Genomic DNA, 17,972 nt, shown 5'->3' with positions numbered 1-17,972 from the left:
AACAAGTTAATAAATTAAAAGTTAAGTTAAAAGTCAAGTTAATTGTAACTTATTAACTTAACTAACTAGTTCGATGTTAATTAACTTAACTTTAACTTAACTCATTTGCCTCTACATTAACTTAAAATCAACTAATATTTTTCTTTATTTTCCCAATTAAGTTAATTTTGAATATTACTATTATGCAGAAAAATATTTTGCTTATAACGGATTTTCGGTTTATAAGCTTTAATAATAATAATAATAATCATTATAAGTTCGCAGAATATAGAAAATAATATCAGAAAAAAAATAAGATATATTTACAAAGAACTTCGTATTTATGTTTAAAGATAAAAACTAATATATTGTATTAATAAGTTACTTATAAATATTAATATAGGGATAACATTAGTCGCCCGTATGGAGACATCGATGCCACGAATTATATTCATAAATCATTCAATCATAATACCTATTCATTACTCATTAGTTATTTATTGTTTTATTAGTACAATAATGATTATCATAGATTGTTTGAATATTAATATACCTATGAATGATGATGATGATTATTATTATTATTCAAGTGATTATTACTTAATTTATTTAATAATACCTCATAAATGCATTTTTTTTTTGTTATTAACTTAACTTAAGTTAACAGTATTTGTTAACTTAATTTAAACTTAATTGATGTATTAAAAATGTCTATTTACTTAACTTTTAATTCAATTGAAAAAAAAAATACTTAACTTAACTTAACTGAGTTAAAAAATATAATTTACTTGCCCAGCCTTGGAATATTAAATGTCAACGGTGTACCAATATTATATTATAAATTGCTATTTTAATGTTTGTTTTTCTTAGTAACCAACAGTAAATTCTTACTAAATATTTGGTGTCTTAAAATTATTATAAAATATTAACGATTATTTCATATTACCCATGTAACTTGTAACTTGTAGTATATCCTTGGATATAAGTATATAACTGACATTACTAACTAATCAAAATGTAACTATACATTTACAATTTATTGTTTTAGATAATTATTATTATAATTTTAGTATAATATAATAAATATTTAAGCCATATTAAGATGTATACAATATTCTGAATATTATATTATATTTAAGTCTTAATACTATCAAATTTTTCTTAGAAATAACAATTAGAATAAAATATATCATATTATTTTAATCTAAAAACGTCAGTATATCATAAACTTAAATAATTGTAATAACATATTATATTGACTTAATAATTAATAACCACTATAATAAACTGTGTTTAAATTAGTTTTCCGATTGCACTGATCTATACTACATAATTATGTCCTATATGATAAATACCTAATGTTTAATGATCAGTGCCCAGGAATACTGAGGGGATTGACACCCCCCAAAATTTAAGGAAAATTTAAAAATTCTTTCAGTGTCCCGTGGACGTATTACGTGACACGTAACCACCATGTATTCAAATTGTAATTTGTTTGAAGGTTGCTACAAATTGCAAAAGCCTAAAATGTTATATACCCACGAAATTAATATACCATATTTATGAAGATCTCTATTTAAATCTATCTATTCTATATAAAAAATTATCAAGCACCCAATCCCATAAAAAAAATCGAAATTGAAACTTATCCACTTTCAATCGCCTATAAGATTTGGTTTTATTATATTTTGAAAATAGGTTATTAAACAATAATGATTAGAACATTAACACTATTTGTATTTTATGTAGGTAAGAAAACAATAAAAATATCAAAATCAATGCGGTAATCGCTCGTATGATTGTAGCACTTCATTACTTGAAATATACAAATGTATTATTAAATTATATTTAGGAATATTATTTTAGTTTGATTTGTTATATCTAAGCTACACGTGACTTCTTTTTTGCCATCCGTGATTGCTTTACGTTCAGATTCGATTTACGTTGAAGTTGAAGGAAACTTAAGACCTGTTTGTTTAATTCATCCACCAAATTCTGTAAACAAATGAACGACGTTAGGACACAAAAAACATAAAAAAAAAATTGCTCTGTTAATACATGACGGCTTTCAATTCTATTATCCATGGCTGTATTTAAAATGTTTATGGTAGTATCTTGCAGAGTAGTTATTTCTTTTATTTTATTTATTAGTCCAATTGTTTTTCCAATTAATAATTCATTCGGATTATTATCCACGAATTGGTCTTTGATTATATCCTACGAAAAATAAGTAAGTATTTAATATTTTAGTCTGTATATTATAGTAGTTCCTATTGTATTTGATTAGATATTAATACTTGACTGGCTGTCATGGATTCAAACAATGCATGGTAATTCAAATTTGGTGTTGAACTATCCATTTGGTTGGTAACATTTGAATCTAACAAGTTAATAAAACAGATGAATAGTATATATATATATATATACATATAAAAAATTATATTTACTTGATATGATTGCTGATTTCTGTAAAGTAGTAGGTGGTTGAATTTGATGTGGTATTGAACTGATAAAACGGAAATCATTATAATCTACAACACTTGTTTCCAGTGTAATACCCGTGAGCTATTCAAAAACCATAATTTAACCAAAGTTTTAAAGCAATCCAAGACTCAAAATAGACAGTAGTCAGTAGGTAGATAAATCATATGTTATATTATATATATCGGTATAATTTCAGTAACGCACGATAAAATACTTTTAATTTTTTGGGAACTCAATTCTGTTTGATTTTGATCAAACAATGGATTGACAAAATAACCCATTCTGTGCAATGTTGCTATATTTTATTATTTTTAATAATATATATTATAACAGTTGTGAGAAAGTGGTAAAGTCAGTTTATATTAGATATTATACTTTTGTTTTGTAGATAATTTTACGCTGGATAAACGGGTAGCACTGATATTTGGCCATATATTTCTTAGTAATATTATCATCTATGGCAGCGTTTCTTAAACTGTGTTCCGCGGAACCTCGGGGTTCCACGGAGATCACTTCAGGGTTCCGCGAAGCTTAAGTAATTTTTTTCAAAATTTTCAAGAAAATTACTTAAAAATGTCTAACTAAAGATTATTAATGGGAAAAAAAATGTTTGTATATTAAATAATAATGTATATGTCATATGGAATAGTCTATTCCTATACTCTAACCAGTCTAACCTATACACTAACATGTATAGCCATGTCAGCAAAAGAATATGAAACCTTTATTGAATTTACATCTGATTCATGGCTGCAAGAAAAATTTAAATCAATGCCATTAGCAGAATTTTGGTGCAGTTCAAAAGATGAATATCCTCAATTGTCACAAAAAGCCGTGTTGGCACTTTTACCATTTGCAACCACGTATATGTGTGAAACGGGGTTCTCTACCTATGTATCGACAAAAACAAAATACCGCAACAGACTTGATGCCGAACCTAATATGTTATTACAACTTTCATCAATAAAGCCCAATATTAAAAATATTTGTAATAATAAAAAGCAATTTCACGCATCTCATTAAGTAGGTAGTTATTGTTAAAGTAAAATTATATACAATTTTTATTATTTTTATTATTTTTTTTAACATATTTTTTAATTAAGTACCTTTTAATTAAGTAACACAATATAAGTACCTATATGAAATAATTATATTTTTTTTTGCAAATAATCCTAACAGAAAGCTTAAAAGCTAGAAAACAAAGTAGGGGTTCCACGATAAAAGTGAACGTCAAAAAGGGTTCCACGGATAAAAAAGTTTAAGAAACGCTGATCTATGGATATAGCCAAATTGCAGTGCTACCAGTCAATCCAGCGTAAAATTATCTGCAAAACAAAAGTATAATATTCAATTTTTAAATACTGACTTGACCACCTTCTCACAAAAACCGTCCAATTGTATGTTCAATATTAGTTTGTTATTTATATAATATAATAGTACCATTGATAATAAATTCGACCAGACACAGCATGATAATGCACTACCAAGAAATTTCACCCTAATAGGTAGGTAATATAAATATTAAATTCGTTCAATTTTTACCAAATGTGATAGCGAATCTAATATGTAAAGCAAGATAAACCATTAACACATATACAGATAAGTGCTATAAAGCTATATTTATGGAGATTAAGTTATACCAGTGGTTTTCCTTTTAAGTTATAAACTTAATTTAATTTTCCATATTGACTATTTTAAAATTTGATTTCTGTAAAGAATCGGAATTTGGTAAAATGTACCTCCGGTGATTAGGTAAAATGTATAATGTACAACAACGATAATTAAGATATGATACAACAACAACTTATCTGATATAAAACGATTGTATTGTTGTTGTACTATAATAGTTAGGTACGTAAAATGTTTGCCAAGTATAAATAAAGTATATATAAAACACACTAAAAACAAATCTTAATACATTTTAACATATTTGATAACATAGTTGCAATATGTTTGGCAAAGCAGCGTATCCAATAGTTTTGTCAACTTAAATAAATTTAATGATGTATACAATATAAAACGCTATAACTAAGTTCAATAGTCAAATACCTACGTAACCTTATAGAAATCTGGCAACATTGCACTAAAGTCTTAGGTACAAAACGTTTGCTGAAAATGTGAAAAATTCTGTTTGCTGATAGGGCTGTTCAAGATCGTGTTTTACTCGGTAATTTAAATTTTAGATTTTCAGTAATTTAATTTTCTATCTACCTTTTTATCGTAAGTGCACGAAATTGTCCAATCATATTGGTTTGTATCATTTCTCATATTAATGTAATCGATTTCAATATTCTTGATTAAAATAACCTCTATTACAAATACTAATTTTGTCGAGTTTTCAGTTACAGATTCTTTTGATTCTGAAAACAGACACAATGTTCTTGTTAACAACAAATTACTTTAAAGTGAATTGCTAAAAATAACCCAGGTATGTACATTAAAATACTTATTTAATATATAGTTATCAAATCAAACACTTGTGTTATGAAATATAAATGAAATCAAGATTCTAGACAAAATTATGTTCTGAATAAAAATTGATTAGGTACATATTAACATATCATTTTCAATTTGTTTTTAGAGGTGAAACGTTCAATTTAGTATTTACCACCATTAAAGTAAGTTATGCTAGGTATTTTAGGTTGATAGGCGGTAAATGTTTAGGTACTATTAAAAATAATCCAGTAGTTTTTGACTCATTTTGAGTAAATTAATTATTAGTAATTACAGACCGACAGATTTACTAACATCCAATTTAGGTTTCTTAAGTCTAAACATACGTTTAGAGTACCTTATAACCCCGCTGTGACCTTCTGTTAGTTATCAGTAGCCTGCAGTTGGTACATATTTACGATTGTTGATGTCAATCTTTCCATTTTAATATTAAAATTCATAATTTAAAACAAAAAACTAGTAATACACTTAATTAGTCTTACTAGGTAGGTAGGTAATATAAATATTTTAATACTATATAGATGAACAAATGAATAGTTTGATAACGGTTCTATTCAAAGTAAATTCATACTATTAGTCTTAGTCTTAAATAATGAAAAGAAAAAATTTTATGAATTACTAACTGAAAAATAATTTCCAAAATTTGAAAAATTTCCAATGACTATAACTAGCACAAAAAGAGTCAAAATAATTTGAAAATTTTACCATGTATGGAAAATACTTATATAAATATTTGGAAAAAATTGCTGTCTATGGTTATTCGTTGTTGAATTACAAAAAAATATCCAAAAATAGATTAATTCTTTAATTTTGCTCTAAATATCAATCATCGTGAACAATTTTAAATCCAAACATTCAAAAACACTCTATTCAATGAACTGGGAGTTTTCAATTTTGACACAATGTACCAACCAACTAGGTTCACTTTTCCATCAGAAAGATGATGATATCGAAAATTTGGAACATTTTTACTAGGTACCTACCTTCAATGTTGATGACAGCAGAAAAAAAAAACACGTCATTGTAAATACGACTACATTCGAATTGGTTCGCATATCTGAAAATTGACATCCGAATTGGTTCCCGACATTCCAAGCAACACATTCAAATATGGGAACCACCCGATTAAGACTTTCGAAAAAGGAAAAATACAATCTAATAATTTATTCAATATTATTATAATATATTTTCAATCTTTATAAGTACTGGTGTATAAAATTAAATAAATTGTCATTTGGATAAAACTCGTGACAAAGCCGGTGTTATATTATCGATATGGACAGATATCTAGTAGGTAGGTACGGAATTCAGTAATCCACACAATAACCGCAAAGTGTACGTATAGTAATTACATCACGATTTATGTAGAATTAGAAAAAATATATATACTAGTCGGTGTAGTACAGTACCAATGTTATTATTACCTACTATCTATCACGACTGTTTAAAAATATAAGGAAACAGAACACTAATAGGTTAAAAAAGAGAAATGGTCGAATTTAAAAAAAAAGATATTTAATTAAAAATAAAAGTGACATTTATGACAAAATCCACAATTTTTAACCATACCTGCATAATATGTAGTCAGTTCTAAGTCTATATGAAATGGGAAGGAAAATTGAAAATGCTTTGACCCAGGAATTCGGGAACCGATTCGGCTATAGCCTTCTTAACAACCCGGGAACCAATTCGGATACACCGGTAAATACAATACATTCATTCGTTACGCTCAGAATCTAAAAATATCAAAATGCAAGTGTTTAATATAGATTCATACTAGCCAACATATAAAATTTGGCTACACAAATATAAAGGTTGTTTAATTGTATATTATGGAATTGTAATTTCTTGCGTATTGCATAATATGAAAATACACTCATAAACTGAGAATTTCCTAACTTATTGTAATGAGGATATAATATACATAAATAAACAATTTATTTTACGCACGTGAATGATTAGAGTGCAGGGTTTGTGAATTGTTGTTAAAATTTGGATCTAAAAATATAGCTGGAATCATTGCTGTTTTTCCGCGTGTACGATACGATGCAAATACTGTAGGACTACCAGCAGTAAGATTTATGTCTACTACTCGAATTTCCATCATTACATCATCAAAGTGTTCTAGATAACAGTATATTGTGTATAAAGCTGCTTTTTCGATGTTCAGTATCGCCCTGAGCAGTGGGTAGAAAAGCAAAAGAAAATCAATGTATCTTACGTTTTCGGTAAGTATTACATATTAGTTGTTTACTTACCTAGCCAATAGGTTCTCAGCATTGGGCTTGTAAAACCTATTTTTCACATGCTTATTAACAAAATCGGGCGTGTAAATATTATCACATACAGTTGTGTTGTATTTCTGTGAACTATAATCCTTTTGCGTTCCGCACGAGTGTAATATCTCGTACGGACGTCCAAATAATTCCAGTTTATAAGTAAAGTTTTTCAAATCTGAGATTTTTTCCGAAGTCCACGCTGTTAGCGAGTATCCTTTAGTGGTATTACGAACCATATACATATTCATTTCAATGTTCGCTGGTATCACTTCCATTTGAGTATCGTTGTCGATCAACGTTAAGTTAGTATTGCAATAATTGTTGTTATTTTTGTATGAAAATTTCAAAATTGTAGGTGCCAATTCCTAAAACAATAAAACAATTGATTTAAGCCTTTTTTTCTGGTCCAATAAACATAGCTTTCAAGTTTCATTGGTTCGTTATACGGTTCTATAGATAAGATTTATTAGCACTTATCATAGGTACTTAATACATATTTTTACGAATTTTGAATAGGTATATTGCTTCAAATCGATTATGAAAATGTAATAATAAAAATATCAGCTCCTCGAATGATATTATTAAATGTAGCTATAATCGGGGTTTAAAAAAAAATTAAATTTTAATATTGTTCTCATTATATAGTCTTGAAATAGGTTTATTTAATAGTTTAATATATTTACTAACAAATAATAACAAAATGTCAACATATAATATATGTAATATAACACTGAAATTATTGCTATTATTTTTGTAACAGGTGGGCTCTGGACCTAGGTACTTACCCAATCCTTACTTATTTTTTCTTTAATTTACAGAACACATCACGGATCAGGGTTTAAGAATAGTTTCAATTCAGTAATTTATAAGCAATTAAGTTATGAATTTGTATAAATAATAGCAAAATTGATGACATTTTTAGAGCCAGATGCTGGCGTGTAGTAGTTTCAATATCAATATAAATGCGTATACTATAATATATAAATTATTATATATGATTGAAAATGTTAATAAATAATACTAAATACCACCCCCTCTTTTGTGTGCTACCACTACCATAATTTTGGTGGAGGAAGTGATCATCTCGCCCACATTGCATTTGAATGTTGTACTCAACCAGTGAGAAAATTAATTTTTTTAGCAGATGTATTCCACATACCTCCTAATAGTCCCCAAGATTCACCACTTTGCTTTTTTTTACCATGAAGTAGGTACCTACCTAGCAAAGTTCTGGGCATGAATTGGATACTGCTGACCGCAGACAAGTTCAAACAATAAAAGTTGGTAGGTTTTTAAAAAAAATTTATGTAAAGATATATTTTGTACGTGCCTACTTTTAGATAGTTGGTTAAATTAAATAGTAAATAGAAACAACAATTATTATTATATATTTATCACTCGAGTGAGTGTTTTAAGTCGCGTAACTCAGCTAGTTATTTATATTTTTACAATATTGTTGATTTTTCGATAAATTAATTAAACTTACTGATGTCGAATGTGTGTTGAGTTCTAGACGAAATAATAACAACGCATCAATAGGTTTTGTAGTGTTCTCATCAAAATTAATAGTAATCATATAGTTAAATAAATCATTTTTAAAATTATATTCATTCAAGTCAATTTCGTCAGAATGAAATACATTGCTACAAGTCACATACATATTATTATGAAATGTAAATCTAAGAGAAAAAAAATGATCTTACCATAATACTTCAAACATATTTGCATAAATAATTTTTGATGCCGTTGGTTTAGTATGCACTTTGGACAAAATTGTCCTAATATAAATAATCATTTATAAAATCACGTCTTACGATTATTGAACTGTTTTTAATGCTTACGTGGGGGTACTTTTACCATGTGTTATTTTAGATTTGATAAGAGATTTTTTTATCACTATAGACCTATCGTTTTTCAATTTTTTACTACTTTGAGCAGGTTTTGGTTTTTGTATTATTTTTTGTTTTGATACAAATGCGGAAATCTGTTTTAGTCCCAATGTTTTGTTTTGTAATAATTCTTGTAATTCCGTGTATACTTCTGTCGTAGCGTTTACATCATTAAGGGATTTACTCTCTAAACAGCTTACCATGGCTCTTTGAACTTGCTACGAATTTATATTAGACAATATTAGTTATTTCCTATTAATAATTTATTTAATATCGTTAATGTACTTTCGAAATATTCGATAATCTTTCAATTTTCTTCAATTCGGTTTCGTTGTTGGCGGACGGTGGCATAAACGAAGAGTAAAACTTTAGTAAGTTTTGTCCACGGTCGCCTGTATTTGGCTCCGTAGAACATAGATTTGAAAACGTTTGCTTTAAAGACACTAAAAATATGTAATATCATGTATATGAATAATGAATATTCAACATTTTTATTTGGCTCTATTCAAGTAGGTGTACTACGTACGGTGAGAAAATTACTCTAAGAACGTACAGCGCCGTCTGCAGGCGTTGGACGTTTACATGTAGAATATTAAGTAACTCCTTGTTGTTAAAATAGTCATCTTCTCAACACAAAACAAGACATCGGGAATTGTGAAATACCACGCGTCGTTAATTTATTTTATATTTTATTAGTAGGTACGAGTACCGAATTACCTCAAGTGTTCAACTAAAATTAATTCTATCTTATATAGTCAAACATTCAACAGAACAAACTCACTGAGTAAGGCCGTCAACGATTTGGGTTGATCGTTAAGTTTTTCGTAAACGGCTTGCACCGTATGTAAGAGGGAGAAGTCTACGGTCGATTCGATTGTCAGCGAATACTTGGCCGGCAGTCCACCCCATATTTTCAACACGTTTACTCTGTTTGTTTTTATATAGAAACGCGATGTCAATATATAATAATAATAATTATAATAATGACAATAACAATATATTATACGAGTAGGTATTATTACGCCTTACACGTATATGCAAATGTGACGCATGTACGCTGCAGACGGTATGCATATACTCACCCAGGTTTAAAATTTATCACGACGTTTGACACTCCTCTTGTGCGAAGGGCAGACAGCGGTGTCGGAAGTTTCGTCTCGTACCAGAGAAATTGTTCCACGTTAATATATGGATAATCAATTACAAAACGATTTGAAGGCGCGTATAGTTCAATATTACCGTTATGGATTGTATAGTTTTTGCAAACTGATAATGTGATCAGCATAGCCTGACAATAAGGTGACTCGAAATCTATTTATTTATTTTTTTAAGGAATATTACACTGATAAATACATCCAACTATGGTTATGTGCAGTGCTCAAGTATGTAAAGTTGTGTACTTGAGCTTAAAATCTCTTTTCATTGCACAGTAAAAGGATACGTAAATAGGCACAGCAGATATTGTGCGTGGACAGATCAATATCTTCGGATCGGATATCTTCGTTTTGAAAGATGACCGGCTTAAAAAATCGAAACGATTGGTATTTTTTGATGTAAAATTGCACATATCTTAAATAATAAATGATACGATATTATGTATAGTAATGTATTTGTAATGCCATTTCCATTGTATACGTAGTAAAAGGTTTTAGGTATGAAAAATCCAGCTCGTATTGATTGTCGTGTCCAGTGGATTTATATTTATTTAGGACTTTCATCAGTGGAGACGATTGGTTCAGTGTGGTGGCGATTGGTGCATATACATTTACCAATTTCATAAAATCATTCAGTTCTAAACAAGAAAACAATCAAATTTCAGAAATTGTTATTATAAAAATACAATTTTCCGTGATTTATTACACTGAAAACGGGCTATACAAATGCCTACAATAATATATTTTTTACTATGTATAGGAAGGTGTTGGGTGATAAATGCTGAAGATGTTATAAAAAAAAGAGGTCGTTTCTTAGTAAAAAGCAACAATACCGGTACTCAAATTAATTGATAATTGTCATAACATTAATGTAGGTTTTCAATCCTATTAAATTTGTTTAATTTTATTATATTGTAACGGGTACAATGACTAATTATACCTACGAAAGTAAGTATAATGTCAATTTTACCATACAACACAAATAAATAATAACGAATTAATTTTGTTATTTATATAGCTATTAAATTAAATTAAGTTACACATTTAATTTGTGATTATATAATTAATGGCTACCAATTAAAAGTTAATAATTTACTTATTATTGTAATTTGCCATGCATAGTTGTAGAAGCTAGAATCGAAGTCGCGATTATTCGATAATATTATTGTGATCGCTACTGACATACCCTCGACGGATGTTACTATTATTTTGTTGATAACGTTCAGTGTTTGAGCATGATTAGTATTTCGATGCAAATTTTTTTTTCTAATGATATACTTTCCAACTTTAAATGATATTTAATAGCAGCATATTAGATCTTATCTTACTTTTATTTGTTTAAAAAAGCGGGATATTTTTAGGTAATTATTTAATATTTAGTGAGAAATGTAAAATTACATGAACATATTTTGTTCTACTGTTAAATATTGAAATAACTAATTTTCGTTTTATTACACCAGACACTAAGTTTTTTATTCGACTTTGAAAATACCATAAATTTGGGTATATGTGATTAGCTGAATTTTTCATATGTTAATGATGTGCTGGTTGGAACATTTTATTTTCCCCGTATATTATGAAATGTAAGAGGCAGTATAAAAACAAAATTTAGTTATTCTTTTAAGTGGATTAAAAAATAAATAACTTGTATTCTTAAACTTAGGTAAGTTTTAGATTCCGAGCGAAGCAATGAATGTATTGATTTTACAATGATGTGTGTTTTTTTTTTTATTTTTTTTTCATTTTTGTGCCTGTCATCACCTTTTAGGACAGTAAAAGTGCTTGGATTTTCTTCAACAGTAACTTTTCTGATAGGAAAGTGAATCTGGTTGGTACTTTGGGGGGTCAAAAGTAAAAATGTCCTAGTAGATTTCAAAAGCGGAAAAACAAAAGAAAAAGGGAAATTTTTACGCAAAATCTGTTTTTGAGAAAATCGATTCTGGTTTTTGGTGTAACTCTAAAACAAATGACCGTAAGGACATGAAATTTTGACTGAATGTTTATAATTGCATTTCCTATACACCATAAAATTTACAAAATAATTTGACTTATCTTGAGCTGTTTATGGACATTGTCAGTTTCCATTTATTTTAGATTTTTTTTCTATAAATATCAATACAATTTTATCTTTTGAGTAAAAAAGCTTGAAAATTTAATAAAAGGCTCCTAGGTTATTGTTTCAAAGGCAGATGAAAAAAATTAAAATCCTTAGTCACAGTTTTTATTTATAAGCATTTAAAGTTCAAATGTTGACAAAATACGGAAAAATCACGAAAATTAGCAAATTATTATGAGTTGAGAATTCATAAAAATTTTTCTTTTTAAATCTAAGATTTTAAAATGTATTATAAGATTACTCATAAGTTTGTCTACCTTTATCAAAAAAAAAATGTCTACAAGAAACTTAAATTAAATTTTTATGAGCGTCTGAAATTTATATTTTTACAACTTTTGATATTCACTCAATTTCTCATGTAACAATTTTCTTATTTTATTGTAATTAAAAAACGAATGACTGTAGATACTTGAAAATTTCACTGAATGTTTATATCAAAATTTCTATACACCATAAAATTTTGAAAATATTTTGACTATTTTTGAGCTGTTTACGGACATTGTCAGTTTTCAATTTTTTAGTTTTTTTTTCTATAAATATCAATAAAATTTTATTTGTTTGGTAAAAAAGCGTGAAAATTTAATATAAGGCTCCTGATATATCGTTCTAATAGCAGTTGAAAAATATTAAAAATACATAGGCACAATTTATTTTTATAAGCATTTAAAGTTAAAATGTTGACAACATTTATCAAATTTATAATTTATTAATTTTTTTGTAGTTAAAAATGTATAAAATGTTTAACTTTTATGGCTAAGGATTGAAAATTTAAAACAAGGCTCCACGTAAATAGGTTATATATAAATTACTTTATTCACAATAATATCATCAAATATACTTGGTAATATCACAGGCTGACTGACCGTTTTCGCTCAGAATCGTTTTTCTTATACAATGATATTATATCATTGAATTCAAATTTAACACCATCCATTACAGTGACCCACTTGTAACCTACTGTACAGCAGAGCGACATTCACTTATCCATCTTTTTTTTGTTAAGGTTTAAAAATTTAATCTTTACTAACGAAATACGCAGTAAATATGATTAAACGTTCACGTCTACATTTAAATTTACATATATTATATTATAATTACCTAAGCTAATAATACTATAAATAATATAATAACAATAAGTTGTATACCTATTGTAATACTAATTACATTTAACATCAATAATAATCAATTGCATTCAATATTAACGAGAATAATCGGTCAACGACCTTAAAATCTTTGAAATATTTTTATTTAAATTCCAATCACGTTATCATCATATCTCATTATTTTTATATCATAATATAAATAAATCTTCTGTAACCTTAACAAATAGTAAACGCACATGTCGGACAGAATCAGAGTTATACCGACCCTATTTATGATAGGCTATTTAAATATGTTACCTAGATAGGTACTTAAACTATTTATTATGCATATGAAAATTGAAATAATGGCATTAATGCATTATAATAGAATATTATCATCAGACAACTACAAAATAAACAAACAAAAAGGTGAGCAGTGGGTACCACTTTGCTGTTCAGTAGGTGTCGAGTGGGTCACTTTAATGTGTTAAATTAGAATTCAACAATAATATAAAATATTACAAAAAACGATTTTGAGAGTCAGCCCATATACCTATATTTTATGATAGTATTGCTATTAAAGTAATTTAATTTTACCATTAGTAATACAGTATAGGTATCAAGGTTGCCTTAATTTTTATCTGATAACATTCATTTGAAAATGTCATAGTGTGTATTTAATATTATATTAATGTACCTTAAAAGTTTCAAGTACCCACAAATAATATTTTTAAATTACAACAAATATTCTTTTCAATATATTATAATTTCGTCCGTATTTTAAATTTAAATATTTATAAAAAAACTGTGCTTATAAAATATGTCCTAGATTTTTTGGTTTCAGTATAAACTACTTACCCATTACTACTTTTTTTTCATTATCAATGGTAAAAACTTATGAGGAATCTTGTATTATATTTTCAAATCTCTGATATAAAAAGACAATTTTTTATGAATTTCTAACTCAAAAAAGTTTGCAAATTTTCGTGATTTTGACAAATGTTGTAATTTTAAATGCGTATAAAAAAAATGTGACAATGTCTTTTTGATATTTTATGATTAGTATATTATCAAGTTATGAGGTACCGTGTATACAATTTTAAAACTTTATGACCAAGCAAATATTTGTAATCGACATTTAAAAAAAAAAAATTTCAAGTTTTTATAAATAGCTCAAAAAGTGTCAATATGTTTTGAACATTTTATCTCGTATGGAAAATGGTCTTATAAACATTTAGTGAAAATCGAAAGTATTTACGGTAAAAAGTTTTTGGATTTATACAAAAAAAAATAATCTATAATTATCTCTGCACCCGTTTATCTAATATACAGATTATCTAATATTCCGTTTATCTAATATTCCAAGAAGTTATTTTTATATGTACTTTTAAAATAATATTTTCTTCATTTAAAAAAATGATAGGTTGAATATAGTTTGATAAGCACTCGTTTTGATATTTTTTTAAATGTACTCATTTATTAAAACATAAATTTGGATTTTATATTATCTTTGGTAATTAATTTATAATGTAAGTACAAAAAAAAAAAATAAAAAAAATAATCACATATTTGTAGATTGCTTACAAATCAATAATTATACAAATTAAACAAATAAATGATTGAATTAAACATTTTTTCTTTGTTCTATACGTATTTGTTCCGTGTAGGTACTCTCGGTAGAATTATGTAATATATGTATAGACTATCTAGACTCTAGAGTACTTTTATTTTAATCCACGGTGTTATTTATATAGGTACGTAGGTAGAAATTAATTTCAAAGTCATCCTATAACAAGCGGTTTTTATTAAAGTATTAAGTATTTATACAACTAAAGTTTATTTAAGACTGTAAATTGTTATTAATTAATGAATACTAAATTAACTAATACTATATCATACAACATTAAGTAGGCAGCAGTATTATTACAGTATACAATAATACTAATTTAAGTTACCTACTATAACATTTAAGCTACTAACAATTATACAATTAATTACATAGGTATACCATGTTTTTTGATTAAATTATTGTCAGTTGCCCATTTCGCCCATCGATATTTTTTCCAAGTTGGTAATGATTTATTCTTTATCACCTTGGCGTGATTCAAAAACAGTGGTTGTGAGTATCGGCTTAATGGATTAGATTTATTATCCTAAATAAATAGTTTAATATTAATAACAGGTATATAAATAAGGGATTCTAAAACCTAAGTCGGATAAATTAATGAAAATGTTTTAATAAGTTAAATTTAGTTGATATACAACGTTTGAAAAAGTTTAAAGTTAATAGTTATCCTAATTTTTTTTAAACTCAGGTAAGTTGAAAGTTATATGGAAACCGGCCCGCAAATAAGAAAAAAAGTAATTTATCATTTTGTTCATCTGTTTTTACCGACGTCAGTAATTTTTATAGACCGTGAACAATTTCCAAGTTCTTAATGTGGCCTTTCAAAAATATTAATTAGTGACCTCTGGCCTAGAATATAGACGTAATATTGTAATAAGAGTTTCAACACCCCCCTCAATTTATATAAAAGGAATAAAACTGTCGTCTCCAATTCTTAAGGACTACCTATATAAAATTAAATATATAAATTGATATTTTTAAGCATTATATAGAACTCTATAGGAGGCGAAAAATAAATTTTATTGTGATGGTAAAAAAAACTCTAAGTAGGCACCTAATTATTATCATATTCTATTCATGATAGGTATATAATTAAATTAAATATATTTTAATACGTATTTTAATTTCCGAATACATAATAAAAGTATTATTTACAAGATAGCAAATCGAAGCACTGAAAAAATCATGACGACTGGAACCGAGCACCAGAAATTCCTGGTATACTGTTAAACCTACATTAAAAGATGGCTTTCACTAATACTTGCTTTCGAAAGAGTTTTTCAGTTATATACGTATGGAAGGTTATTTTTTAAAAAATTACAAAATAAAAAATTTTCCAACAGTTTCAAAGTATTTCTCCGAGTGTCCGAACTCAAAGATAACGCTTTTTTTTTCAAAGTGAAAATATATGATTAAATTTGTGTGCGCTGATAGGATATCCAGTGTTTTAAAATCTGTGAGTGGTTTTGTCCTAAGCGTAGTGGCGCTCTAATTTTAATGTGGTGTTTTTGGCCGAAAGCTGTCCTATCTATATCTATGGTTAGGTTAATTATCTATAATTATTATATTTTACTTTATAAATAGTTGGTGACAATATAAATCCAACAACTATTGAGTTCGGGGGATTTGATCCATACATTGACATAAATTCGTCGTGGTGGCATTGAGTACCCGTGGCAGTCGTTACCTCATAACAATCTTTATGTTTAGAGTTTTTTTTATTTTTCGATTTGCTGTCTGGATCTAAGTGTCCAATATTATCCAAAACCGCATTTGACGAGTGAGATACAATCGATGACCATATATTTTCTTTTGAAATGAGTCTATAGAGTAGAATAATTTAATAATCATGAATATAAGTCACACCTGTTTATGTGTAGAAATATAGAGCTAAGTGTTGAATCTAATTATTTGCGTAATTTCGTTTCAAAAAACCTGTTGTTTTAAAATATAGACACACAATAAAAATAATAGGTAAGTAACTTAAAATGTAAACTTACTGGCAATTTTTTTGAATACAAGACCATCCAGTAAGACATGTTATTGTATTAAATTGATCAAAATTGTCGGCCAGAGAGTAAATACGTAACAGTCCTTTGACAAGTAATGGTAACCAAAGAACTTTGCTGTCTTCGCATAGAGGCAATAAAATGTGTCCTTCGGCACTTATTGGTAAATGATCGCTGACGCATATCATACGAAACTTTCCCTTAAATAATACATTAATGTTGTAAATATTGAAGGTACTATATTATTTTATTTTTTATTCGGATAATTTAAATTATTTTATAACTGTTGTCCAAATGATAATATGAACTCATCCATACTAACCATGTAAAATAATTTAAGCCAATATTTTCCATATGGATTGTACTCTGGTTTTGATTTTTTATTCCACGCTACTTCAGCTTTGCAACGTGAAAAAACCAAGCTAGACGGATGCCATGGTTGTGGCCACTTATTTTTAAATCTAGTTGTATACAACACAATGTGATACAGAATCCACCGATAAACCTGAATCACGTGGAACGTAAAAATTGAAAATTGTATTTAAAGTTGACGTAGTTGAATGTATGTTTTATTCCTTAGAAACATACCGATGACATATTTAAAATAACATAACGTGTAAGTACAAGTATAATAAAAAAAAACATTTATACTATTACTCGTGGAGTACCTGAGTACCTCTAATATACACAACTAATAAATATTATATTTTCAAAAATGTATAGAAAATAATTACCGAGTACAAAAAAAAACGTGTATAGATTACACTTATTGTATAGTATTATACCTACGGTGCATATTTTTAAATTCGATGACAATGATGATAATTATTATTTTTCATTACACTATATACACTACACACTCTACAGAGTGTCGGAGTTCTGAGATGTGTACATTATAA

At 27.3% G+C, this 17,972-nt stretch overlaps 1 protein-coding gene across 1 annotated transcript; it reads right to left on the bottom strand.

The window, feature by feature from the left end:
* Nucleotides 1–1,860: 1,860 nt before the first annotated feature.
* LOC132952776 (uncharacterized) lies at nt 1,861–16,721 on the bottom strand. The gene is made up of 16 exons (XM_061025205.1): nt 16,638–16,721; nt 10,721–10,877; nt 10,527–10,654; nt 10,168–10,396; nt 9,867–10,012; nt 9,371–9,528; nt 9,038–9,303; nt 8,900–8,974; nt 8,683–8,839; nt 7,176–7,561; nt 6,868–7,094; nt 4,675–4,823; nt 2,427–2,544; nt 2,277–2,359; nt 2,038–2,196; nt 1,861–1,974 (listed from the first exon to the last, which is right to left on the bottom strand). Exons 2-16 carry the CDS (start codon nt 10,861–10,863, stop codon nt 1,861–1,863), a joined length of 2,538 nt encoding a protein of 845 aa, XP_060881188.1. The 5' UTR covers nt 10,864–10,877; nt 16,638–16,721.
* Nucleotides 16,722–17,972: the final 1,251 nt, after the last annotated feature.

This window comes from Metopolophium dirhodum, chromosome 1 (genome assembly GCF_019925205.1).
Source record: "Metopolophium dirhodum isolate CAU chromosome 1, ASM1992520v1, whole genome shotgun sequence".
Classification (NCBI taxonomy): domain Eukaryota; kingdom Metazoa; phylum Arthropoda; class Insecta; order Hemiptera; family Aphididae; genus Metopolophium; species Metopolophium dirhodum.
The sequence above is the reverse complement of the archived record's forward strand: the minus strand, read 5'-3'. Positions and strand labels throughout refer to the sequence as shown.